This window comes from Nomascus leucogenys, chromosome 4 (assembly GCF_006542625.1).
Source record: "Nomascus leucogenys isolate Asia chromosome 4, Asia_NLE_v1, whole genome shotgun sequence".
Lineage (NCBI taxonomy): Eukaryota > Metazoa > Chordata > Mammalia > Primates > Hylobatidae > Nomascus > Nomascus leucogenys.
The window spans coordinates 113611772-113637731 of record NC_044384.1 but is presented as its reverse complement, the minus strand read 5'-3'; the positions used below and the strand labels follow the sequence as shown (position 1 = coordinate 113637731).

The 25960-nt window shown below is 46.0% G+C and overlaps 1 protein-coding gene across 1 annotated transcript in view; it reads left to right on the top strand.

Moving 5' to 3' along the window:
- ITGA9 (integrin subunit alpha 9) overlaps positions 1 to 24327 on the top strand; it is a 380757-nt gene extending 356430 nt beyond the window's left edge. The window contains exons 27-28 of the mRNA XM_003256852.3: positions 4658 to 4777; positions 19695 to 24327. Coding sequence (XP_003256900.2) covers positions 4658 to 4777; positions 19695 to 19793 — 219 coding nt within the window. The 3' untranslated portion in view covers positions 19794 to 24327. The remainder of the gene's footprint in view (positions 1 to 4657; positions 4778 to 19694) is intronic.
- The last annotated feature ends 1633 nt before the right edge of the window (positions 24328 to 25960 follow it).

Below are 25960 nucleotides of genomic sequence, written 5' to 3'. Positions count from 1 at the left end.
GAATTAATGGATCAAAGGGTATGAACATTTTTATTTTATTTTTTAATTTTTTATTTTTTTACAACAGTCTTGCTCTTTCACCCAGGCTGGAATGCAGTGGTGCCACCTTGACTCACTGCAACTTCTGCCTCCCGGGCTCAAGTGATTCTCCTGCCTCAGCCTCCCAAGTAGCTGGGACTACAGACATACGCCATCACGCCTGGCTGATTTTTGTATTTTTAGTAGAGACGAGGTTTCACCATGTTGGCCAGGCTGGTCAAGTATGAACATTTTCATACGAGCAATAATGAGCTTGTCAGATGGACAAGGATGGAAGGGCATTCCAGGAGGCAAGAGCAGCCTGCAGAGAGGCTGGGGACCACCGGTCTCACAGAGGAGAGGCCTCTAACTGGCTAGAATGTAAATATGTGTCCTGGGAGCAGCTGGAAAGGCAGGAAGGAGACCAGAGTATGAAGGCCCTGGTGTCCTGAATTAGATGCTTAGCCTAAAGGAAAGTCATGGACACTGTAAACCGAGAAGTCACATGATGAGACCTGTGCCTTAGAAAAACAACTCTAACAACAAGGAGGCCTTTCCAAGCCTCCTGAAATAGTACTGGTGAGAGAAGACGAGATGTGAGCCAGGAAGTACCTGGGATGGAAACGAGGATGGAGAGAAAAGTTGTTTAGAAAGGTGTAGGGGCTTAACCAGGATCACCCAGCTCGTTGGTGGTGATGATGGGACCTGATCATCAGTGCTTCTTTCATCTCCATGTCGTCCATGTTGCTGTTCCTTCCTTGGAGTTTTGTTTTTTAATCTAAGATATGACTTCTTAGAGCTACAGGATGCTCAGCTCATCACTCACAGATGAGTTTGAGAGTTGTGATGTGAGAGAACAGGCTCTGCCAAAGTGTGGAGCACGTATCCAAGGGGATGAACAGCATCCCTAAAAATAATAAGAGATAGAGCCCACATTCCGGGGAAGTGACATGGCATTCTTGTGGAACTTGCCAGACTAAACTGCAGCTGCTACTTTAACCTCTGTGTCCACAAAACCAGACCTCCAACGTGGCTTTGCTGGTATGCAGATTTCAGTGTCCCTAAGAAGCCATCTGGGTTAGCACAGGGGGCTGGGCTTTACAGCTAACCCCGCTGAGCTCAGTGTCTCAGTCTGATTCATAGTCAACAGTAAGGTTTAGCAGACTTTTCTCACACCCAGGAGCTTTCACAGAACTGCCACATTTCCCTATCAGACCCCCATTTCACAGAGGAAGAGAAAGTTGGTTGCCTACGGTTGCACCTGGACCAGATTAAAGCCAGCGCTCCTCCCTCTCCATCTTTCCTAACAGTTCCTCACAGTTCATTTGTACAAGACACCATGAGAGATTCCGAATGCGGGAGCTGATTTGATCCACAGCTTTTTAGGGGCAGGAACCCAAAGACATGAGTCTGTCTGCCTTTGAAGATGAAAGCTGCTCATTTGAACTAGATAGAAAATAGTGGATTTAGGATGACAGACTTCAGAGCTCACTCTGTCCTACCACCTCCTACCGGTAAATGTTCTTCCCTGAGAATTGCCTACTGTCTGAAAATTGCTCTTTTTAATAGCCCCAAGCTGGAAATAATCTCCATGCCCATCAATAATAGCATGAATAAATAAATAGTGGTATGTCCACACAGAGGAATACTATACAGCAGTGAGAGTGGACCTGTCACAGCCTGGAGCAATTTCCCAAACATAACAGTGAGAGAAAGAAACCAGATACATGCCTGTAATCCCAGCACTTTGGGAGTCTGAAGCAGGTGGATCACCTGAGGCCAGGAGTTCGAGACCAGCCAGGCCAACATGGTGAAACCATGTCTCTATGAAAAATACAAAAATCAGCTGAGTGTGGTGGCACATGCCTGTAATCCCAGCTTCTTGGGAGGCTGAGACAGGAGAATTGCTTGAACCCAGGAGGCAGAGGTTGCAGTGAGTTGAGATTGCGCCACCACACTCCAGTCTAAGCAATGGAGCAAGACTCCGTCTCAAAAAAAGAAAGAGAAAAGAAATGAAACCAGGTACTGTAGTTCATACAGCGTCATTCCATTTATAGCAAGGACCCAAAAAAGCAGGTGATACTAATCCAAGCTGTTAGACATCCTTGGTGGGGGTGGGGACTGGAAGGAAGGGGGAAGGGAGCTTCTAGGGAGCTGATCACCTTCTGTTTCTTGATCTGAGTGCTGGTTAAACACATGCATTTAGCATTTGGTAGGTGAAAATTCAGCAAGCTGTACACTTAGGATACCTATACTTTTCTCTATGTATATTTGACTTCAATAAGTAATTTTTAAAAAGTAAAAAGAGCTCGGAGTGGTGGCTTATGCCTGTAATGCCAGCACTTTGGGAGCTGAGGCACAAGAATTGCTTGAACCCAGGATGCAGAGGTTGCAGTGAGCTGAGATTGCACCACTGCACTCCAGCCTGGGTGACAGAGAGAAACTCTGTCTCAAAAACTAAAATAAAAACTAAAAAGTAGCCAGCCATGCACAACCTCAAAAAAAAACTCCCTACAATGATGCTAACGGGAACACTCCATTTGTCAAGGGCGGACTCTGTGCCAGATGCTATGCTGGGGACTCTGTGTGTATTACCCCTTTTCAATTTATGGGAAGGCACTGTTCTGCTCCTGTCTTGCGGATGAGAAAACTGAGGCTCAGAAACTGTGGCGGCCTATGTGTCCATTTGCCTCATCCCCTGGCACACGCACACTCTCTCCTACTCTAGCTGTGGGAATGCAGGCAATGAGGTAGAGGTGGTCTCATTTTCTTTCCTTATCACCAGGGAAGAGCCAGTAAGTAATTCATTCAGTTGACAGGTAGCCTATAAAGAAGTCCACTGTCAACCAGGCACTGCGGTGTGGTGATGACAAGCTCAGATTTGGGGGTTTGGGGCTGGCTAAGAGCTGGGTTCAAATCGTGGCTGTGCATTTGAACTACACAATCCACAGCAAATATCCTCTCTGGACCTCCATGTTCCCCTCTGTAAAATGGGTGTTGAAGACCTCATAGGGCTGTTGTATGACTTAGACAAGAGATTGCAAAAAAAGCATAGAACTGACACAGATGATATTCAATAAATGTTAGAGAGGGATGGGAGCCAGGCCCTAAAAAGGTGAAATAAGCAGTGCTAGGCATTATCAGTGCCTAGTTTTGTGCCCAGTCACTGCTTGGGCTTGAGCAAGGGGCTGGACCAGTGGGCTTCAGCGATCAGTGAGGCTTCTTGACAGAGGATTGAACTAGGTTTAGAAAAGACTTTCCTAAAGGGGAATGGACATTCCAAAGAGGTGGAGAAAGACCTGTGGTTGGCCAGCCTGTCTGGAGCCAAAGGAGAGAATGACTGCCCAGAGCTGCAATTTTTTTGTTTTTTGCAGTGAGGAACTTAAATGGGACAGTGGTGTGTTGGGGAGGGTTATTTGGTAGCAGAGGATGCAATAGATGTTTTGAATTCTGCAAAACCAAACTCCACTGTGACCAGTGGGGCTACAGCAGAGCTGAAGGGGACAATCAGCGGTGAGCACTGATACATGTTTAACAATCAGTTCTCTGGCAGCAGGGTAGGGGTGCCGTGATTTGTTTGCCAAATACTCCCACCATAGCCCCTTTCAAACTGCCATTGCAATGTCCCTAGGTACGGAGTTAGGAAGAGATGCAGTTTCCTCTCCTGAGCTGATATGAGCCAGCTCCACACACCACTGAATTTCAGGAAAAGTTGGGAAAACTTGCCTGATTGGGACATGGGCTCCAATTGCTATGGCTCCCATGGGAAACCACAGTACAGTCTCTCGAATGATTTTCTCCAATGTGCTAGGCCCTACCATGAGACCCAAGACAGACTGTGTCCTACCCCTTGTGGAGTCCACAGTCTACTGGGGAAACTGGCATTAATCAAATAATTCCTGTAAGTGACACATTGAGCTGAACACTTGGAAAGAAGAGCTGCCTTACATGCAGAGCTCTCCCGTGTTCTTTGTTTCAAAGCTGAAACAAAAGGTACATTGTTGTTATCTGTTCTGAATCAAGAACATAGTGTGTCCTCTAAGTTTTTCAGTACACTTTTGTTCACTTCATGATATTTAAATCAGGGTTGTTGTCGTTACAACCCTTTCAAGACCTAAGGCTTGGATTTCAAGGGCCTTTTCAGGTGCCGTGGAAAATCCATCAGTTTGCAACCAGAAAATCGTACAGCGGAGCTTATCTATTTATTTATTAGTAACAACAGTCTGGATACTTCTATGTAGTTCTCTCCAAATGTCAAGCCCAGGCTGGGCTCCATCATGCTCTGCGCACTTCTGTTTAGGAAACGTTTTCAACAGCTGGCACTGTGGCTCACGCCTGTAATCCCAAAACTTTGGGAGGCCGAGGTGGGTGGATCCCCTGAGGTCAGGAGTTCGAGACCAGCCTAGCCAACATGGTGAAACCCTGTCTCTACTAAAAATATAAAACATTAGCCAGGCACCTGTAATCCCAGCTACTTGGGAGTCTGAGGCAGGAGAATCGCTTGAACCTGGGAGGCAGAGGTTGCAGTGAGCCGAGATTGTGCCATTGTACTCCAGCCTGGGTGACAGAACAAGACTCTGTCTCCAAAAAAAAAAAAAAAAAAAAAAGGAAATGTTTTCACTGTTGCGTTGCCTCCTAGGTGGTCTTCGAGGCCCTGCATAATCTGGAGCCCCGTGGCTACGTCGTGGGGTGGATCATCGCCATCAGTTTGTTGGTGGGAATCCTCATCTTCCTGCTGCTGGCCGTGCTACTCTGGAAGGTGAGTCTGGCGATTGCAGGTCCCCCTGGGGTCCCCACTCATGGATGCCCAGCTCTCCTGCCTTTCCAGGGAGGAAGGAGTATCCTGTTAGAGCTTCCTTCATGGCACCGGTACAGTGAAGGATAGTGACCCTTCAGGCAGGGAGTGGAATCTTGGCTCCCCTTGAGGCCATTCACAGCTGAGGATTTGGACCACTTCAGAGTGAGGGCAAAAGCCTTAGTTCTCTCTTCTCTTACCTTCCCTTAGAGCCCTAACATAGGATGGTGAGAACCTAGCTCCAAAACAGAAGCCTGGGGAGCAACTGCCAGGAGGGGGCGATTTACCATTTGCTTAAAAAAGATCAGAAGGCGAACTATAGAGAAATTCTTCCTTCTTTTCCTCTAAGGAATGTGAGGAAGATTTCTGACCAGAAAACTTGAGTAACTGAGATGGGCTACAGTCCAGAGTAGCTTCATCATAACTTCTCCCAACCTCATGGTGGTTCATTTGGAGGTGGCCCAGGGTGCAGACCTGTCCTGTCTCAAGCATCACTCTCTCAAGGAGAAAGGGGTGTCCTCATCCCCATGTCTAGGATGATTTGTTTGCCTCACACTGTCCTTTCAGAGACCCGGAGTCCTTTTCCTTCAGAGCCTCTCTGTTCATCAGCAATGGTATCAGAGGCTTTAGCTGATGAAGGTCTGTCTCTCCTTGTTTCCACTGTGTCCCCAGCTCCAAAACAGCACCAGGGACCATAACTGCAACTTCCTGACACCAAAGTCCATACTTCTCTAGAATTCCAAGTTTCAGATGTAGGTGAAAACAGCCTCTTAGAGTATTATAGATGGATATTTTAAAATAAGACAACTAATTTCTTTGGGATTACAAAATAATATGTATGTGTTGACCAAACATGATAACATATCAATTACCAAAAAAAGTTGTAAAACACCAGGAGTTCACATCCCAGAAATAACCATGATGAGCATGGTATTGTCTCATTTTGACCTTTTTCTCTGCATATATAGATATAGACCAGGCATTCTCGTAACATCAACTTATTTTTGAATAGTGTATTAGTTAAATTTTACAGTAATATACTCAGCATATTTTCAGGTGAAGTACCTCTAAATTTAAAAGCAGTGGGTTTTTTTTTTAAGTATGGGGTCTTGTTCTGTCGCCCAGGCTGGAAGGCAGTGGCACAATCATAGCTCACGGCAGCCTCTAACTCCTGGGCTCAAGCTGTTTTCCTGCCTCAGCCTCTCAAGTAGCTGGGACTACAGGCATGTACAATGCCTGGCTCATTTTTTTATTTTTTTGTAAACATAGGGTCTCACTGTGTTTCTCATACTGGTCCTGAACTCCTGGCCTCCAGCTATCCTCCCACCTCAGCCTCCCAAAGTGCTGGGATTATAGGTGTGAGCCAACGCACCTGGCCTGGATTTGATTTATTAATCTGGGAAAAACATATACCTACTTTTCCCCGAAGACAGTACTGTGAACATCTTCCTATATTGTTCAAAGCATGTTTCCAGCACATCTTAAAGCTGTAGAGTGTCTGCAGTCTACTCATCCAGTCCCCTGATACTGGAATTTAGGTTACTCCTGTTTCACACTTCTTTTAACAGTGCCACATTAAATATCCCTGGAGCCAAATATTGCATAAATCTTTCATTATGTCATTAGGCTGAAAGCCTAGAAATAGAATTGCCATCAAAAGGAGTGTGTATTTTAAGCTTTTTTAAAATTGTATTTATTTATTTATTTTGAGATGGAGTTTTGCTCTTGTCTCCCAGGCTGGAGTACAGTGGAGTGCTCTCAGCTCACTGCAACCTCCCCCTCCCAGGTTCAAGCGAGTCTCCTGCCTCAGCCTCCTGAATAGCTGGGATTACAGGCGCCTGTCACCACACCCAGCTATTTTTTTTTTTTTTTTTTGTATTTTTAGTAGAGACCGGGTTTTGCCATGTTAGCCAGGCTGGTCTTGAACTCTTGACCTCAGGTGATCTTCCCGCCTCAGCCTCCCAAAGTGCTGGGATTACAGGCGTGAGCCACCCCGCCCGGCCTAAGTCTTTTATTACTATTGCAAATTGCCCTGTAGAAAGGTCATACCAATTCACCCTCCCACAAGCAGTGTATCAGAAATGTCTGTTTGCCAATAGTTGATGTTACCTTTTAAAAACAATCTGCCAATTTGTCGTTTATTTAATCCGCATCGCCAGATAGATTCTTAATTCTCCTTTTTCTCCAACTCCAACTCCTTCCTGCTGAGACAGCCTCTGGTTTGTGGGTGGAGTACAAAGCCTGCTCAGTGTTTGGCATCTGAAAAGACAAAGCTTCTTGCTGAGTTGAGGGCTTTGCTGCATGAATGCGTGTGGGTGTGTGTGGGTGTGTGTGCATGTGCACGCGTGTGCGTGTGTGTGTATGTGACTTCCTTCTGCCTTTATATGGGCTCTTAAAATGAGAGGAGCTGTGTCCTTTATGGCTGGGTGTGTGGAACCAGACAGGGCACAGAGTGGGGAGTGTTGTGGCCGTGCCCCACTTCCCCTTGTGGTCTGCATGCCCTCCTTCTGGCCACCCCACCTGGCTCTGCCTCTCAGGGGTGTCCCGTCTCCTCTGCACAACCCCTGCCTCCTCCAGCCCGCCACCTGCTTGGCCTTGCTTTTGCTGTGTTTGTTTAAAGAAAGCATGGTTGCAGGAGATGCTGTCATGGGTGGGCAGAACCCTGAGGTCACCCAGCTGTGTGGGATCCAAAGAGCCAGGACCTGAGAAGGCAGACTCTGCCCTCTGCCACAGACTGGGAGGGAGAGGGCAGTCACGGCCACCAGGGACACACCGTGTGCCCAGACCAGGGCTTGCCGTAACTATCGGGTGGCAGGAAAGCTTTGAGGAGGCTGTTGAATGAGGCCACCTGAGTCAAAACAGCTTTGCTAGTCAACCCAGAGCAGTATCTCATTTCAGCTCACATTTCTCAAACGCTTGCTTTGCCCCAGTCCTTGCTTTGCCTGGACTAGGCACTGGGATGCAGCAATAACTGTGCCCTTCCCTGCCCTTGACCGCCTCACCACCTAGCAATAGACCTGCAGGCATAATGGGGGGTGGTGAGTGCTACACAGTGACTGCTCTGGAAACTGAGAAGAAGGCGCCATGCATCCCCCTCCCTTGCCCCCAAGGAGGAGGGAGGATTAAAAGGTCACAGAGAACAGTGTGGTAGATGAGAGCAGCTTTCAGGCTGACAGCTGTGGGCAGCGATCCTGACTCTCACACTTGCCTGACATGAGGCCTTAAGGGGGCTGCTTACCTTCTGTGACCCTCAGTTTCTTCCTCTGTAAAAAGGAGACCATCACCTCCAATTTGGTATGTAGAGATTATGCAGGGAAAATGTTTAGCACTGTGCTTAGCACACAGAAGCCAGAGGACATTTCATAAATGAGGTGTCATTCGAGTCTGACCTTGAGTATGGTTTGAGTTTTCCAGGCAGGGAAGGGTAGACGAAGATTCCATCCAGAGGGAAGGAAGAGGTGGGAAAATAAGCAGGGTTTGTGGGGAGCAGCTTGTAAAGTTTGTCACAGGAGGGCAGTCACTGACCTGCAGCAAGACCATCTGCCACAGTTGTGAAGGCCACTGCTAAGCAGGACAAAGGGGGAGCATGGGAGGTCTGCGAGCAGAGTGGTGGCATGACCAGATCTGTGTCGAGAGAGAGATCTGGGGCTGGGTGCAGTGGCTCATGCCTGTAATCCCAGTGCTTCAGGAGGCCAAGGCCAGAGGATTACTTGAGCCTAAGAATTTGAGGTTGCAGTGAGCTATGATCATACCACTGCACCAGGTGGTAGAGCAAGACCCTGTCTCTAAAAGGAAAGAGAGATCTAGGGACAGTGTAGGGGCAAGAGTAGGGTCATTGCCATGGGTCAAGGTAGGACAGGCAGGGTTTGCTGACCAGTTGGACTTGAGAGGTCAGGGAGAAAAAGAGAATAGCTGTCTCTCCTTGAGCTAAGTTCAGACAAAGGATGGGTGCCCTTAATCAGGGTGGGGAAGGAAAGATTCGAATTAGTTTGGCAAGAGGAGGAGCTTGGTGTTGGGCTTTCTGAGTGAGTGGTGCTTAGGGGAGTCTAGGAGACAAGGCTGGGCTTGCCTCACTCCCTGTCGCCCCCGCCCAGCAGAAGGAAGGTCAACAGAAGGAAGCCCCTTCTCTCTACTTGGCTACACATCCGTATCGTTCTCCTCCCACCGCAGACCAGCTTTCTCTATGTTTCCCTACACATTGTAGGGAGATAGTTGCCTCCAGCCCCTCCAAACTTGCATCTCAAGGGCTGCTAGCCACAGACGCAGAATGATCAGCCACCTCTGATTCCTGGTCCCACATGTCTGGGAGAGAGGATGTGCCTGGCCCAGCTCTAGTCAAATGTCCACTCCCATCAACTGTGGAAGGGAGGAAGGGAGTTGGCAGGGAGAGAATCCACCCGACCCAGTGTGGGTCACATGTCTCCCATGGAGGCTAGTGGGGGAGAAAGATGCAGGATGGTGGTTTAGGGGATACTGGGGAGGAGACTCTCGGAAAAGAAAACAATTAGGCAGGCACCCCAAAGGAGTTCGCTTCTGCAGGATTTCATGGTTGTTAGTGCTGCTGCTGCCTGAATTGCAGGCTGTTGTATCATACCAGCTAGCTATGCTGCATAACAAACTGCCCCCAAATTGAGTGGCTTTACACAACTATTACATCTGAAAAATTTCTGGGTCAGGGATCCAGGAAGGGTTTGGCTGGGTGATTCTTCCGTCCCACATGACATTGAGTGAGGTCACTTAGTGGCATTTACCTGGTGGCTAAGCTGGTCTTCAGAGTCCAAGACAGCTTCATTCTTGTGCCTGGTACCTTGGTAGGGACAGCTGGAAGGCTGGATTCAGTCAAGTCCTTCTTCCTCTCCATGTCGACTCAGGGCCTCTCCATGTGGTTCTTCCAGCAGATGGTCTGACTTTTTATGTGGTGGCTTAGGCTGAAAGAGAGCAGAGTGACAGCTGCCAGTTCTCTTAAATGCTAGCCCACAGCTGGCATAGCATCATTTACTCTGTTGGTGAAAGCAGTCATATGCCAGCTCAGGTTCAAGGGAGGGAAAATAGACCCTGCTTCTCAATGGGAGGAGTGGCAAAGCCTTGGTGGCTGTCTTTTATCTGTCACATACATGATGTTCGAAATATGGGCAAAATCTTTATCTTCTCTTTTCTTTTCTTTTTTGTGGCAGAGTCTCACTCTGTCACTCAGGCTGGAGTGCAGTAGCATGATCTCGACTCACTGCAACCTCCGCCTCTTGGGTTCAAGAGATTCTCCTACCTCAGTCTCCTGAGTAGCTGGGATTACAGGTGCCTGCCACCATGCCTGGCTAAGTTTTGTATTTTTTGTAGAGACGGGGTTTCACCATGTTGGCCAGGCTCTCGAACTCCAGGCCTCAAGCGATCTGCCTGCCTTGGCCTCCCAAAGTGCTAGGATTACAGGTGTGAGCCACCGTGTCTTTTCCCTAAAAGTCACTATTGCAAACAAAAATTCGCCTAACTAGAAGTTTTGTTCTATTTTAAAGTAGATGAAACCTCGTCTGTCTCCCATAGTGTCATAGATAAAATCACAATTGAACTCCTTTGGGGAAGAGGAGGCAAACAGAAAATGTTGGTGCAGCATTTATGACAGAGTGTGCAGTCTGTTGAGGCAGTGTTGTAATGTGATAAGGGGCTTGGTGGAGGGGATTTCTTTAGGGAAAAAAAATTTTTTTTTCCTTAAAAGGCTAACTATGTGATGACTTTATAAGAGGTTAAAAGGGCAATTGAAATGTAGGATTATTTTAAAGACCTACGTATTTCTAGAACTTCAACTACAGACCTCTTGTCAACTCTGATTCCCATGTCTGCAACCTAAGAATGATATCTTATGTGTAGTGAATAGTGATTCGGTATCACAGACAGTACAGTGCAGTAACCCAAAGACCTGTTGATTGATGGCCTAAACTCCAGCCTCATATTTGACTTATATGGGAGGTCTTAATGTTTCCGGCTTATTGCCGTATTCCACATGTAATTTCCTCCATTCCTTTCAAAGGGAAAGCCACTGAGTGTTACCCAGCTGCCACTGCTGACCGGTTGCCCACTTCATTGAGGGCCTTTGAAGACAGTGGTTGGCGGGGACAGTGTTGAAGTCCTCTTCCCTTTACAGAACCGTGGCTCTTGAATGTCCTTCTAGAGTAGCTCTTGGCATTGCTACCTATGGTCACTTGCTGCTGCCTTGAACTCCTGAGCCAAAAGTGGTTGTTCCCAAAAGTGTTGCATAAACGTGAATCGTGACATGGTACTGAAAGCTGAGCAGAGCAGCTGGCCATGCCGCCACATTCACAGCACCACACAGGCCTGAGGGTCTGCATGCTTTATGCTTGCAAGATGGCCAGCACCTTCGCTAGGCAAAGAGTAGTAGGTCCCTACTAGGTGGCAGGCCCTGGGCAAAGGGACAAAGATAAATAAACAACAGCCCTCACCTAATCTGTTTCTTTTTTTTTTTTTTTTTTTTGAGACAGAGTCTCACTCTGTCACCCAGGCTGGAGTGCAGTGGTACGGTCTTGGCTCACTGCAACCTCCACCTCCCAGGTTCAAGCAATTCTCCTGCCTCAGCCTCCTGTGTAGTTAGGATTATAGGTGTGTGTCACCATGCCTGGCTAATTTTTGTATTTTTAGTAGAGACAGGGTTTCACCATATTGGCCAGGCTAGTCTCGAGCTCCTGGCCTCAAGTGATCCACCCACCTTGGCCTCCCAAAGTACTGGGATTACAGGCGTGAGCCACCATGCCTGGCCTCAACAACAGAGCCCTCACCTAGTCTTGAAGACCTTTAGGAAAATCAGCTTCAGCAAAGCCCTGAAGGTCAGCAGGACTTGGCCTGTGCCACCAGCCCCTGGCCCCACCTACACATGCACTGTGGTGCTACTGTTTACCTAAATCAGAAAGCCCTTACCGGGTCAGCAAGTGTCTTTTCCAGAACTGAGCTCCGGGCTCCCTGCTGATATGCTCAGCCAGCCCAGCCCCTCATCTGCCTCTGACCCTGTGCAGCTCCCCAGCGGCCTTCGAGAAAGCCCATCTGCTGGCATCTCAGGCATCCTCTCATGCTCAGCGGCAGCAGGCCCTGGCTCTGACACAAAATCCACAATGAGGGCCCCAAGCTAACCAGACCGCTCTTCAAATTCTGAAATGGATCCTAATCAGCTTTCCCAAAGCTGAGATGTTAGCAGACACTGGGAGCCATAATTTAAACTTTATGTGCGAGGATTACAGTAGCCAGCCAAACCACCATGCAGGAAGAAAACTTTGAAATATGAAACGCTTTTAAAGGAAGAAAAGTCCAAATGAGTCCCCTCTCCTTTCCTGCAGCTCCTGACTGGGTTGGAAGATGCCTGGGCCTGGCACCTCTTCAAGACAATCATAAAGGCCTGTTTAGGAGGAGAAAGTTAAATTGTTCAGAGGTGCAGAAGGGATAACAACTTTGTGTGTGATTGACACCTTTAAGAAATACCTTCAGCTTATATAAGCCAGCCTGGTTTCTGTGGAAAGAATGAAGATGATGGGATATTTCTCCTTTTGAAGAAAGACACCCCCCTTCCCTTATTTCGGGCTCCAAGCTCTTCCCTCCCTGTCTTTCTCTCTGCCTCCCTCACACCCTCCTCCCCTCCCCAGCTCTGTCCTTGTTTGTTTGCAGTTTGCCAAAACATACAGGCCACCACTTAGTGAAGGAGAGAGACCCATATCCTCCCTCACTGCTGTCAATCAAGGACCCTCTCTCTCCCATTTGACCCTTTTGCAAACCGAGATGGCTTGGAGCAAAGGGAAGTGAGACTGTTTTGCCAGCCCTATGGCCATCTCTTCCCAGGAGGCCCAGGACCTACTTGCTCAAGTGGCAAAGAGGCAGGCTGCAGAATGTGTTTGCTAGCCCTCTGAAAAGGGCTGCCTCAAACCCTCTGTCAGTTGGGGCTGTTCCAAGAGCCTGCTGCTTTAGGACTGGCTTTGGGCTCATGGTTTTTATTTGAGAGCATTACTTCTGACCTAAGGCAGAAACACTTAGAAAACAAATCTGTAAAATGGCTCAGAGAATGTGTAAGATTTGGCAACCCGTCCAGAGGTCACTGGGTTATCACCTTCCCTTCAAACTGGGCTGGGAGGGCATCCTTGCTTCTCCTCCAAAGAAAAAGAAAATACACAGACACATGCCCATGTGCTTGCACACACACCCTTCACACTGCCTCAATTAGAACCATGTGCCAACGACATTCAGTGGGGGCTTGTTTATGCTTGGGAGTAAATATTGGGCTGATGTTGCACTGTCGGCATCTCGAGACAGAGACATGCTATGTAAATAGTCAAGTAACTGAAGAGAACTATAAACATGAAGTCTTGAGTTAGTCCAAAAAAGGAATTTGTCCCAGGTCCTCAGAATCACTGTCTAGGAAACAACCCAAAGGCCGCGGAGTAGGTAGGATCCCCCAAGAGACCAGATGCCATGGCGTCGTCCAGCTGGTCCCTCTCACCCTGCAGGGGGCTGGGGAGGAAGAGGCTGCTGCCGCAGGGTGGATACCCCAGAACTCGGTCAGGCCTCATGCCTCACGTAGCACCCATCTAAGTAAGGCTGTTTGGGGCAATCTGTTGTTTCCCTAGGAGTTTTCTGGCTGCTTTTGGATACAGGGTTATATGAGAAAATTGTGTATGTCTGTTAGGAGGGTTCAGGGAGCTGCTCTTTGGAGCTGCAGGACGAGCAGACACAAAACCCAGAAAGCACACTGTTCCTTCGGCTTCCAGCCAAGCAAAGCTTGGCTTGAGTCACCTCCTCTAGGGTTTCTATGTTTCTTCTGCTACAGACAGAACAGTTAACAGAGCCCCTTGCCCCTCAAATGGTAAAGCAAGCACTGGAAGGTTCCAGAAAAAATGCAGAAAAACATTGACTCCATTGGCTTGGAAGTGAGTGTGGGGCTGCTGGACGTCCAGCTTAGCCCATCATTAATCATTTCCCAGCACCCTCAGGGTGGGCTCAGCTGGCAACAAAAACAGAGATTTGCCCAGTGCTTCTCAAAGCTTTCCCCAAGGCACCTATGTGTGCTCACATGAGTGGGTATGTATGTCTGAAGGAGGCCTACTCAACCTTGGGATGTGTTAATTTCCCAAGTGTAGGGGGACTTTGGGTCCTGGCAGTAATGGAATCGGTAGGACTGGCTATGAAGTACTATAGCAGGCTGAAGGGGCTCGTGGATTTCCTGGCATGTGTATGAAGAGTTACAGATTTAGACCATGTATCTCTTAAGCAAAGGAACTACAGGTGCTCCTTGACTTATAATATTTTAAGTCAGAAATGCATTTAATACCCCAATAAACCCATCATAAAGTCAAAAAACTGTTAAGTCGAGGTATGGTAACTTGGGGATCATTTGTACTTGTTAGATCATCAAATTCAGAGTCACTATCTTTAGTTTAGTGTTATCTTTATCTTTAGTCTTTAGTTTTTATAGTTTATCTTTAGCCATTATCTTTAGTTGAAGTCATTATCTTTGCTTAAGGGGATGACAAAAACCTTGCTAAATTTAGTTTTTCACTTCCTCATTCCTAATTGACATTCTATTAGAAAATGTTAGCTAGGAAGACCTGTTCTTTATTTATTGACTTGCATTTATTGAGAACTGTTGGGAATAATATTGTGCCTCTAGGGCATTTAGAAGATAACATGCTTTTTTCTGGTTCTTGCAAATTACTTTCGGTGACTTGTTCTCATGGGTTGCTTATTTTGAGTTTTTATTTTTAGAGAACTGATATTTTTTCCGTTCTTGATGAGGTAATCAGGCAGTCTCTATGTTACGTGAGTTAAGAGTCCTAGACTGACTTAGCAAGTCCCCAATTCTGACACTTATTATAAGACATCTGATCAAGAGCTACGTGTTCAACTCCATCAAGCCTTGCCTACTTTCCTTATCGGTAAAATTGACCTTAAAATTCCACAGTTCAAAAGACTATAAAAGTTAAATAAGTGAACATAACTGCATGTGTTTTGTGAATTCAAAGACCTCATAATCTTTTAAAATATTATTAAATTCTGTTTTATTTGTTTCTTTCAAAAATTAACAGTTTTAAAAATTGAAAATTGAATTTTCAAAAAATTTCTCAAAAATCTTTGAGAAAAATTGAGATGGGACAAAGACTCTGTGTCTTGTTCCCCCTTAGTGTGAGTCCTGAGTACCCAGCTATGTGGCCCACAGCCTAGAGCCTTGAATTCACTTTGGGGAAAACAGTAAAAGCCGTCATGATGTTTCAGGGCTGGAAGAGGTCTGAGAATCCCATTGATCTCTTAGGCAGAGACGAAGACACTATGGCTCGAAGCCAGAAAATAACTTTCCCAGGCCGGGTGCAGTGGCTCACATCTGTAATCCCAGCACTTTGGGAGGCCAAGGCAGGCGGATCATCTGAGGTCAGGAGTTCAAGATCAGCCTGGCCAACATGGTGAAACCCCATCTCTACTAAAATATAAAAATTAGCCAGGTGTGGTGGTGCAGACCTGTAATTCCAGCTACTTGGGAGGCTGAGGCAGGAGAATCACTTGAACCCAAGAGGCGGAGGTTGCAGTGAGCCAAGATCGTGCCACTGCACTCCAGCCTGGCAACGGAGCAAGACTCCATCCCCCACCAAAAAGAAACAATATTAGTTTGACAGAGCCACCACTAGACTATAGGGTACCTTTGTGCAAACTATAATAGTAAATAGCACCCCTTCCTAAAGACTCTTTACTTCCATCTGTCAGAAAAAATTCAGAAAACTCTGATTTTATGAGAACAAGACACTCTACTGCCATCTGTTGGAAAACAGTTATAATAAACTTATACATCTATGATATCTGTGATGTGAGTGGTATCCCCCAGCCCCTTAAATGCAGTGTAGCACCTGCACTACTGTACCTACAACTCCCTAGCCATGAGAGTGCATTATGTTTTAAGAAATGGTCTTCATATTCTAAAAAAAGGAAGACCTGCATCAATGGTGGCTCTGACCTCCCATCCAAGAGATTACGCATAGGCTGTGTTAGGAGCAGGACTGGAGACCCTGCAGTGTTAGAGTGGGGCATAGAGCTTGCAAGGCTGTTTCAGCCAGGGGTGGGTGGGGGTGATTTTCAGGCCTAATGCTGACACCACTCCACTGAGAGAAAGCAGCTTGCTTCTGGGTGCCTGCAAGAGATGACAGTGCCTTCACCTTGTTGTTAGCATTCATAAAACTTGAGCACATGAAAGCCACATGTAAGAGTGAGTTCAGGTGCTCTAAATCCTTTCCAGATTGTTAACACACTGTCTATATCAAATGCTTACACTAGCATAGTTATGAGAAAGTGAGCCAGCTTTTGTTCTTAGAGATGAACAAGAAAAGTCTGGTTCAGACCGGGCGCAGTGGCTCACACCTGTAATCCGGCACTTTGGGACGCCGAGGCAGGCGGATCACTTGATGTCAGGAGTTTGAGACCAGCCTGGCCAACAAGATGAAACCCTGTCTCTACTAAAAATACAAAAATTAGCTGGGCAGAGTGGTACACGCCTGCAGTCCCAGCTGCTTGAGAGGCTGAGGCAGGAGGATCACTTGAACCTGGGAGGCAGAAGTTGCAGTGAGCCGAGATGGCACCATTGCACTGCAGCCTGGGCAACAGAGTGAGACTCTGTCTCAAAAAAAAAAAAAAAAAGTGAAAAGTCCAGTTCAGCAAGGCACACTAACTGATGCTCTTTAAATCTAGAGCCCTATCAGCTGTCTGTCTGGTTCATTAAGTCAGCAAAAAAAATATCGAGTCTGTACCAGTTAACTTATGCTACATGACAAACCACCCCAGTATTCTGCGGCTTAAAAGCAATATCCATCTATGCAGGTCACAGTTCTGTGGGTTGGCAATTTGGACTGAGCTCAGCGGGGCAGTTTGAGCTCAGTGAGACTTACATGTGCCTCTGCAGGCAGCTGGGAGTTGGCTAGTCAGGGAGGGCTTCAAAAAAACTAGTCTCTTAGCAGGCTAGACATAGGCATTTGTGTGGAAGCACGGCAGGGTTCTGAGAAAGTAATTGAAAGTGTGCAAAGCCCCTTGGGGACTAAGTGTGTAACAGACACAACATCTCCTCCCTTTCACCCAATTGTCAAAGCTAGTCTCAGCGGAGAATCAAGGCTGGAAAAATAGACTCCGCCTCACGATGGGAAGAGCTGGAGAGTCACATGGTAAAGGGTGTGGAGGGTGTGTGGGCATCTTTGCAATTTATCACTGGTACCAAGGACAGGTGAGATGCTGAGTGCTGGGGATTGAAAGCACAAAGCCTGCCTTCAAAGAGTCCTAAGACAAATGCAGGAGATCATAAGGGGGCAGACTGTTAAGATTCTGCTTGATAGTGCCATGGTAGGGAAATGTGACTTCTCTGAAATTACAGCTGAGTGACCTGGGATTATTGACACATTACAACATCAGCAGCCAAAGGTATGTGCTAGAGAATCTTATTTCCCTGTGACATCCTTCCACAGTTTCATGATTACATTCTCCTTCATGGCATGTGACCAGCCACATCTGGTCATGTTTTCTTGGCCAACCACATCTTTATCACAAAAGAATGACACTTCAAGCAGTAGCTTCTTAGATTTCCATTCAGTCTTGGTCCATTTTTCTGGCCTTCTGTGGGTGTGCTGTGGGGATGATGACTACGACTTTTTCTTAATTATCCAGAAAATTCTGGCCAAGCACCTTTTCCACATCTCTTACAGAGGGGAGAAGGTGGAAGAGGTTTCAGGAGAGGAAAGTGTATGTGTGGGGGTGTCAGAACGTGGCATTCTGATGAATGTGGTCTTATGCTGGGAAGAAACCTCCAGGGCTGAAATCACCGGGAACTCCATATCTGTTTATAAAACTGGTCTTGAGGATTGAAGCTCAGAACAGAAGACTCTTGCCAGTTGTTCTAAGAAAGCTTCTGCTCTTTCCCAGTCATTCAAACTGCACCACCTTATCAACTTCCACTCACAGTGAATGCTCAGGATCTCCTTGGCAACATGGGTGAAGATACCTGGTGGCTCTCTTGACAGTTCTCGTCTTTGGCATGGCCAATAAGCCCCCTTTAGGGAAGTAGAAAGATGGTGGCAACAGACAGTTCCTCAGCTCCACCTGCCTTCCCTTCTTCAGGGGAGCTTATGACCATCAGGGTGGCTGTGATGCTTCCCTGGATGTTTGGCTCACAGTGAAGAAGCCTGAGGACAAATACACAGACAACAAAAACATTTGATGTGCCCATGACAGCTGGGTTTGCTTCATGATTTGTGTAGGACACGTCTTATATGTACATACACTGTTGGCAGCAGACTGCAGAGAGTCTTGAGGGCTTTCCAATATAACTTGGGAATTGCAAGCTGATGATACCATGGTACCACAAACCTGCAGTGTGGCAGGCCTGCCAGCACCAGGTCAAGTGTGTGTCTCTGTTTGATTTCCTCTATTCAAGGGGATTGAAACATTTATTTGGAAGGTGATCTCAGGAAAAACTGTTGGAGAGCAGGGAAGGAAGCCAATAAAAGATTTGTCATCAAGCTGGTTACCTCTGCAGGCAAGCTCCACGGAGAAACTGGTAGAACGTCCACCTCAGGGTTATCCCACCCAAGGAGAGAGGGAGCTGGGGTATTTGTACACCCGATACAGTCAGCTATGTTTAAAGGAAGATGCAGAGAGGAATGTCTGACCTCATAAACAGAGCCCACCAATGTTAGTGAGCCAAGGATGAGAGATGCCGAGTCTCTCAGAGCATGGGAGGAAAGGTAAGCTTTGGGCTACAAACGTTGCTTAACTGTTGGGTGGTGATGACTATGTGAGAAAGACTAGAAACTTGTCTTAGCATATGCGAAAAGTTGTAAGACCAAATGTAACATCAAAGGGCAGGGTCTTTTCAGAACTAAGCTAGAGGAAATTGCCATCCTGGGTCAGGATGAAACACCCATTCTAGGTGAGAATGTGCTGCTGACTGTGGTGCACAGACAGCACAAATGCCACGGGTTTGAGAGAAAGATGTAAATGACAGCAAGGTAGAATGCAGACCTGCAGATGCTTTAAACAGCCTCTCATGTGAGAGCAGTATTTATTAAATTATTCCACAGATGGCTAAGATCTCTCAAGATACTAGGTTTATCAAAAGCCAAATAAGCTTGGGGAATGTCAGGTCCCTGGTTTTTTCCCCGACCAGAATTAATGGTAATGGATCCTTTACTTTCCACTGTACATTAAGACTCTCCAAAAAAAAAAAAAAAAAAAAAGCCACATTTCCCAAACTTATTTGACCATGAAACCTTTTTTTTTTTTGACATGGAGTCTCGCTCTGTCACCCAGGCTGGAGTGCAGTGGGGCATGATCTCGGCTCACTGCAACCTCTGCCTCCCAGGTTGAAGCGATTCTCGTGCCTCAGCCTCCCAAGTAGCTGGGATTACAGGCGCACACCACCACGCCCAGCTAATTTTTGTATTTTTAGTAGAGACGGGGTTTCACCATGTTGGCCAGGCTGCTCTCAAACTCCTGACCTCAAGTGATCTGCCTGTCTCAGCCTCCCAGAGTGCTGGGATTACAGGCGTGAGCCACTGCGCCCAGCCATGAAACCTTTTTTTACTCCCAAACACCTTTGAACAGCTCTCAGTAACTAGTATTCCCCAGCACGCAGTCTGGAAAACACTACACCAGATGCATTTTACAAGGAACAGACAGCTTACCTAATATCACCCGCAGGAAGTCCATGCATTTTGAAAAATGTCTCCACAGGATGTTTTTCCTGCCAGTGTTTTCTCTAATCCGAGGGATCCTCCAAGCCTCACACCTACCCAGGGACAGGCTGCCTTGGGGTCACAATGGCTGATTCTTCAGCACTTTAACTCAGCTTTTCCTTTTTCTTTCTGCCTTTCAGATGGGCTTCTTTCGCCGAAGGTACAAAGAAATTATTGAAGCTGAGAAGAACCGGAAGGAGAATGAAGACAGTTGGGACTGGGTCCAGAAAAACCAGTGAGCTGCCACACCAGTCACATGACCTGATCACTAGCCTGTCATCCTTGATCTTTGTATCTTCCATATTTGGAAGAAAAAAATCTTCTCCAGATTTTTCGGAGGCCCCACTGATGCTGTTCTCTTCTTCATTCTATCAAGCCCAGGTGCCAGCCTGAGGCAGCCACTTCGGCCAGGTCACACATGACCGGGGCCAGCACCACTTCCTTTAAAGATGAACTCTGAACTTTGGAGAGCGAGCTGCAGAGCCGAGCAATATTTATGGATGCAACATGCATGGTCAACCCTCAGGGGAAAACTGTTACCTAAAGTATTTTTATAAATATATAAGCCTTTTATACTGATTATGTCTTTATATTTGTATCAATGTTTTATTATTTCTATTAAATAGTTATATAATTCACTCGAGCACTGATATCTGGCCTAAAATCTTGGAAGTACATGTTCCATGAATACAAATTTCAAAGGATGAAAATCTTACTGTACTTTGGAACTTGTTGTTTAAAAAGACTTACAGATGAAATAAGTTGAAGAAACCTCACATAATCAATCCACCAGGCTGGCAGTGGTGCATATAAACTGTGGATATGGCAAGACCCCTAAGACATTTCACATCTTTATTGCCTCGTTCAAGTGTGGAGTCACATGCTAATGTGTGCTAAAGAACTGTAAGTGTTTTTTCATATGTACTTTTCATTGGAAGATTCCCAACAAGAATTTGGATGGAAAACATGATCCCTAGCAAGAAGTCTGCTCTGTATCACCTTTATATAGCAGACATGTCACCCTGCTTCTACATAGACGATGGATGAAAGCTTGGAGCAATGCCATGTGGTCATCTGGTAAACCTCAGAATGGCGTCTCATCCTGGACGTCCTGCATCAGAGTTCACACGCCACAAGGACTAAATTGTTGTCCCCTAAGCAAAGAATTGGGTCTGAATGCTGGGAGGGATTGCCTTTTTGTGGTAATTTTTGTTGAGAGATCTTCATTTCCCCTATCACCCTGGCTGTGCCAGCTAGTGGTGATTGCAGATTCCTTCCCAGAGAGGACCATTTAATTGTTTTTTAAAAAAAATGTCTTAGGTTGGGTTCCCAAGAAGCAGTCCCCGAAATAAGGATTTGTGTGCAAGTAACTTATTAAGGAAGTATTCCCAGGGGATACTAGTAAGGGATTGGGGGAAGCAGGACAAGGAAGGAGACAAAGCCAGGCAAATGTTTGTCATTTCAGGGAGAGCTCCATAGAGCTTAGCCTCAGCCTGATCAGGGGAACTCCGGAGGGAAAGTTAGGCCTCAGAGGTGTCCCAATCTGAATCAAGGGGCTGGCTGCACCCAGAGGAGATGTAAACGTTCTGTTCTCAATTCCTGCGGGCATAATGGCTCCAGTAGCTCAGGACAGTCCTCTAAAGGACAACCACAGGTGCATCCTCAGCCGGGGAGACACAGGGAAATGATGCAAAAGAAATGATGCAAAGGATCTGAGCAGAGCACTGCCCCTCCCCACCCCCTGCATGTGTGAGTGCTGAGTTATGGCCTTCAGTATCCAAGCTCTCTGTTTGACAGTAGATATATTGTCAGATGCACTGTGCTGCTTAGTTTTGAGTGCAGTGTCATTTTCTGAAAGGGCAGTGAGATGATGGATGTAGCATGTTCAGCACTGACCTGGCTCATAGTGATAACTCAATAACTGTTAGCAGCTATGGCTGCTGTTCCTACTGATGGATAACCATCTAGTAAGACAGAAAACATGGGGCGAACAGCAGGGTCTAACGGAGTCTTAATGGCTTATTACAGCCTGCCAAAGTGCCAGCTACATACACATGGCATCCAATGGGGATGAAACAACCTATAAAACCAAGTATCTTTCTTATAGCACCTTTTTTACTGGAAGCTAACATGTTGGGAGTCTGTGAACATTGTCAAAAAGACATCAAACTCAACTTCTGGGAAGACAGATGTTTAATACACATACTTGGCTAATACAAGCATACCTAAGGTTTTGGCAAAATTATGAGGGTGATGGGTGGGTACTAACCTGGCATGGAGCAGGTGTGTCTTTTGGTTTCTTATGCAGTTGACTCTGCTGCAGGGAGGTTACAAATGTAACCTCATGCTTCTCTTCCTGGTGAACATGGGAATAGACCAAAAAAACCAAGGGTCAATGGCATGAACTAAGCTGATCCTAGAAATCAGGGATGTTGCATCTAACTGTGGGACGGAGGCACAGAGGTAGCTACAGGGAGCAGGATGAGGCAAAGAAAGCAGCTGTCACTCAGTTCGCTTATGAGTTTTATCAAAAGCAATAAGAAAAGCAGTCTTGGGTGGCTTTTATCACTTATTAACAGCCATTTATGAGGCCCCTGCTGTGTGTCAGGCACTGCGCAAGGTGCTAGAGGTTCCCCAGAGAACACTTCAGGGACATTTTGCCTCAGGGTGGCAAAATGCAGTGGCATGTGGATTTTTTGAATGGGATGCCATTTGCAGCTTTCCTTTGATGTTCTCTTGTTCATAATGCCATGTTTTCTTTAATGAATCATTTAGGATTCTTAGGTGATACTCCTGCAACAGCACCATCAACAGCTTTGGCCACATGCACTTAGAGCAACTAACTTGCCTCCTGCCAGGGGTGTAGGTGCGTTGGTGACAGTGTAGAAGGGTGACTCGCAGGCCCATGTTCTGCCCGCCAGCAAAGCCCCACTGGAGAAGGGTAGACTCCCGTGGGCAGTCTCAGAGCTGAGACCTATTTGCTTCTGGTCGATTCTGCATGGGTGGACCCACATGAGGAGCTGTATACCCAGGAGGTCACTAAGACTTTATAAAGGCAGGTTGTAAGAAAACCAGCCTTGGCATCACCACGAGCAGATACTGAAAGCCTCCCCAGGAACCTGTCTGGGGAAGGATGATGCCTCTGCTGGTCTGATCATGCTGAGTAGCAGGTGGGCTACGGGGACTGGGGAGTTAAGCATTTTGCGCAGTGATAGAGAAGTCAAGCATATCGTTAGCGCTCTCTCAACTTGGGCAGTTCACAAGCTCCTTCCCAGCTCAGAAGCCCTCTCTATGCTCTCAGGGGAAGCAGAAGGGGTAGATCAGTACGTCTGTGTTACCACTCCAGAATATTATTTGAAAATTCTACAGTATGTTCTACTTTCTCCCCTTCCTGCCTCCATGGGTTCACTGTGGAATCCTGTAAGATATTCTCCTGAGCAGTATTATTTCAGTTTCCTTCAGCTTTTAGTTGAATCTTCAATGTGGTTTTAACCAACTGTTCAGAGAACTGAAATGCTTTTTAAACATGAAAAAGGACCTTTGTAAAAATGGAGTAAAACAGTGCCCCTTTTTAAAAAAACGTTTTGCTTATGCTCAATTTACATAGGACTCAGGAGAGTTTGGAACATCCCCCAAGTGAGCCGTAGAGCTGTCACAAAGAAGAGGCCATGACGTTCAGAAACAAGGGGACACTAGCAGGAGGGGTAGGGTCCACTGGCTTAGTGGCAACTGATAGGCATCCATTCCGAATCACTCGGCACTGAGATTTCCTCAGGCAGTTCTTCAGGAAAACTCTGTCAGCATCGTGGGTACTCAGAGGTATGGTAGACCTTGTAGAAGATCCACTAGGAAGTCCTCCTTCACCAAATCATGTAGCTACTGCCCTTGAGCCAAAGGCAACGAGGTTTAAAACAAACCCAACAGCACTCCTGGGAACATCCTGTTTTCCATGCGGAAGCATAGCAGGTCCCCAGACGATCCATGTGCTGTATGCTACCTGTATGCCCCAACATGGTGGCTTTTTGAAAGGTTATTTATGACTTTTATTTTTGGGTAAGGCATTATGGCCAGGTGCATGCAGTTACATCTGGGTTACGTGTGAAACGTACATCTGGTGAACTGTATACTTGGCTCAAACTTCTCAAAATTTAGAGGTGCTGGAAAGGATTGTCACTTGGAGCCTATAGTAGACAAAAGGCAGAAAGTGAGCATCATTTCAGAAATGCTTTAGTATGCACACTTTTAGTTGATATTTTGATATATAGAGTAATAATATACACAGTGGAGAATATTTTCTGAAACAAAGAATAACTGAAGGGAGAATACAGAGCCAGTAGGGCCAAAATGAAACTTCTAGGATGTCTTCTGAATTTTCAGCACATGGGGGAAATAAGTGAACAAATTTCCCAACATGGTGCAATGCTTTATAGCACAATGATCTAGATTTCAGACTATGTTAAGGTTTTTTTGTTGTTGATGTTGTTGTTTTAATTCTAATGTGCATGGTGTGACTGGCAGAGTGAGTTTAAAAGCTTTACGAGTGATTAATTGCATGGCAGGCACCCACGCTATCTGCATTTCCAGAACTTCACTGATGCATCCATGTACATTTCCACTGAGGAATTTTGGTGGGTGGGGGGAGGGTGTACTGCTTCACAATGTCACGTGTATTAAAGTCTAAGCAGTCACTTCTGATTCACTTGCACTGTTTGGGAAATGTCAGGTTTACAAAAACATACATGTTTGGAATAAAAAATGGCTGCAAACAATTCAGGAGTTCAATCTGTAATTTATTTGCTAGTAAGAACTTTTTAAAGTGTTGAAGCTAGGGTTTCAATGTCATACAACATGGGCGTTAAAGAGAACATCAAGGTCCATCTAATTCACATGAACAACCCACCTGATGTGGCTGAACTGTCTGCACTCCTTGGCCTCCACACAGGAGGTACCACCTTCTCTCTGCATCATCCCAACTCCCCTGGCCCAGGGCTACACCTAGGTTCTTGATCTTGAGATAAATGTGCCCAAATTAAATGGCATGGATTCCTTATTATCAGTAGACTTCTTTCACATGTGCCTACCAGTTACTAAGCATTTTTCCAGAAGCATTTTGATAACATTCTTACACATTTACAAATATTGTATTCTCTTAGGTTTTCACTCTCCTTCATCTGTCTATTAATAGTTATGTTCCTGTTCATATTCCACATGCTGTTCATTTATGTGTTTTTTTTTCCCTAGACAAGACTGTTACCAGATAGGGGTCCCGAGCCAGATACCAAGAGCAAGTTCTTCGATCTTGCCCTATCAAGAATTCGAGGCTAGTCCCTAAACTGAAAGCAAGTTTATTAAGAAAGTAAAGGAATAAAAGAATGGCTATTCCATAGACAGAACAGGACCAGGGCTGCTGGTTGCCCATTTTTACTGTTACTTCTTGATTATATGCCAAACGAGGGGTGGATTATGCATGAGTTTTCAGGGAAAGGAGTGGACAATTCCCGGAACTGAGGGTTCCTCCCCTTTCTAGACCATATGTGGTAACTTCCTGACGTTGCCATGGCATCTGCAAACTGTCATGACACTGGTGGGAGTGTCTTTTAACATGATAATGCAGTATAATTAGCATATAATGAGCAGTGAGGGGAACCAGAAGTTACTCTCGCAGCCATGTTGGTTTTGGTGGGTTTTGGCTGGCTTCTTTATAACAGCCTGTTTTATCGACAAGGTCTTTATGACCTGTATCTTGTGCCGACCTCCTATCTCATCCTGTGACAGAATGCCTAACCTCCTGGGAATGCAGCACAGTAGCTCTCAGCATTATTTTACCCAGCCCCTATTCAAGATGGAGTTGCTCTGGTTCAAACGCCTCTGACAAGACCAATAAAGATCTATGTATTTTCTTGGTATTTTTCAAGAATAAGCCTTTGGCTGTACCAATCAAGTCTACTGGTTTTTGCTTTCTATTTCATTACTACTTTTAGATTTATTAAAATTTCTTCTATTGCCTGATGGTTAAAATTCATACACATAGACACCACACAGTATAAAAGAGTTATGAAAAAATATACGCCAATGGGTTAAACATGATTGTCTTTAGGTAAGTGAGATTGTCAGGCTTTTGCTTTGTTTTGTTTTTATTTGAATATTCGTTTTCTACACTGAGCATGTATTTTGTAACAATGAAACGTATGCAAATTACTTGTAAATAAAATTATATCTGGGAGACTATAAATTGCTAAGCCAAAAGAGATGCCAGATTGTAGGTCTGGAAAGAGATTTGTTGCAGCAAAGAGCATTGATGAGCCTGACACTTACGACAATGGTCCAGCGAGTAATTTCAAGCATTTTAATTCCAGTGCTTCCTGGCTTAACAAACCTGCCGCCATTACTAATGCTAATTAAATAG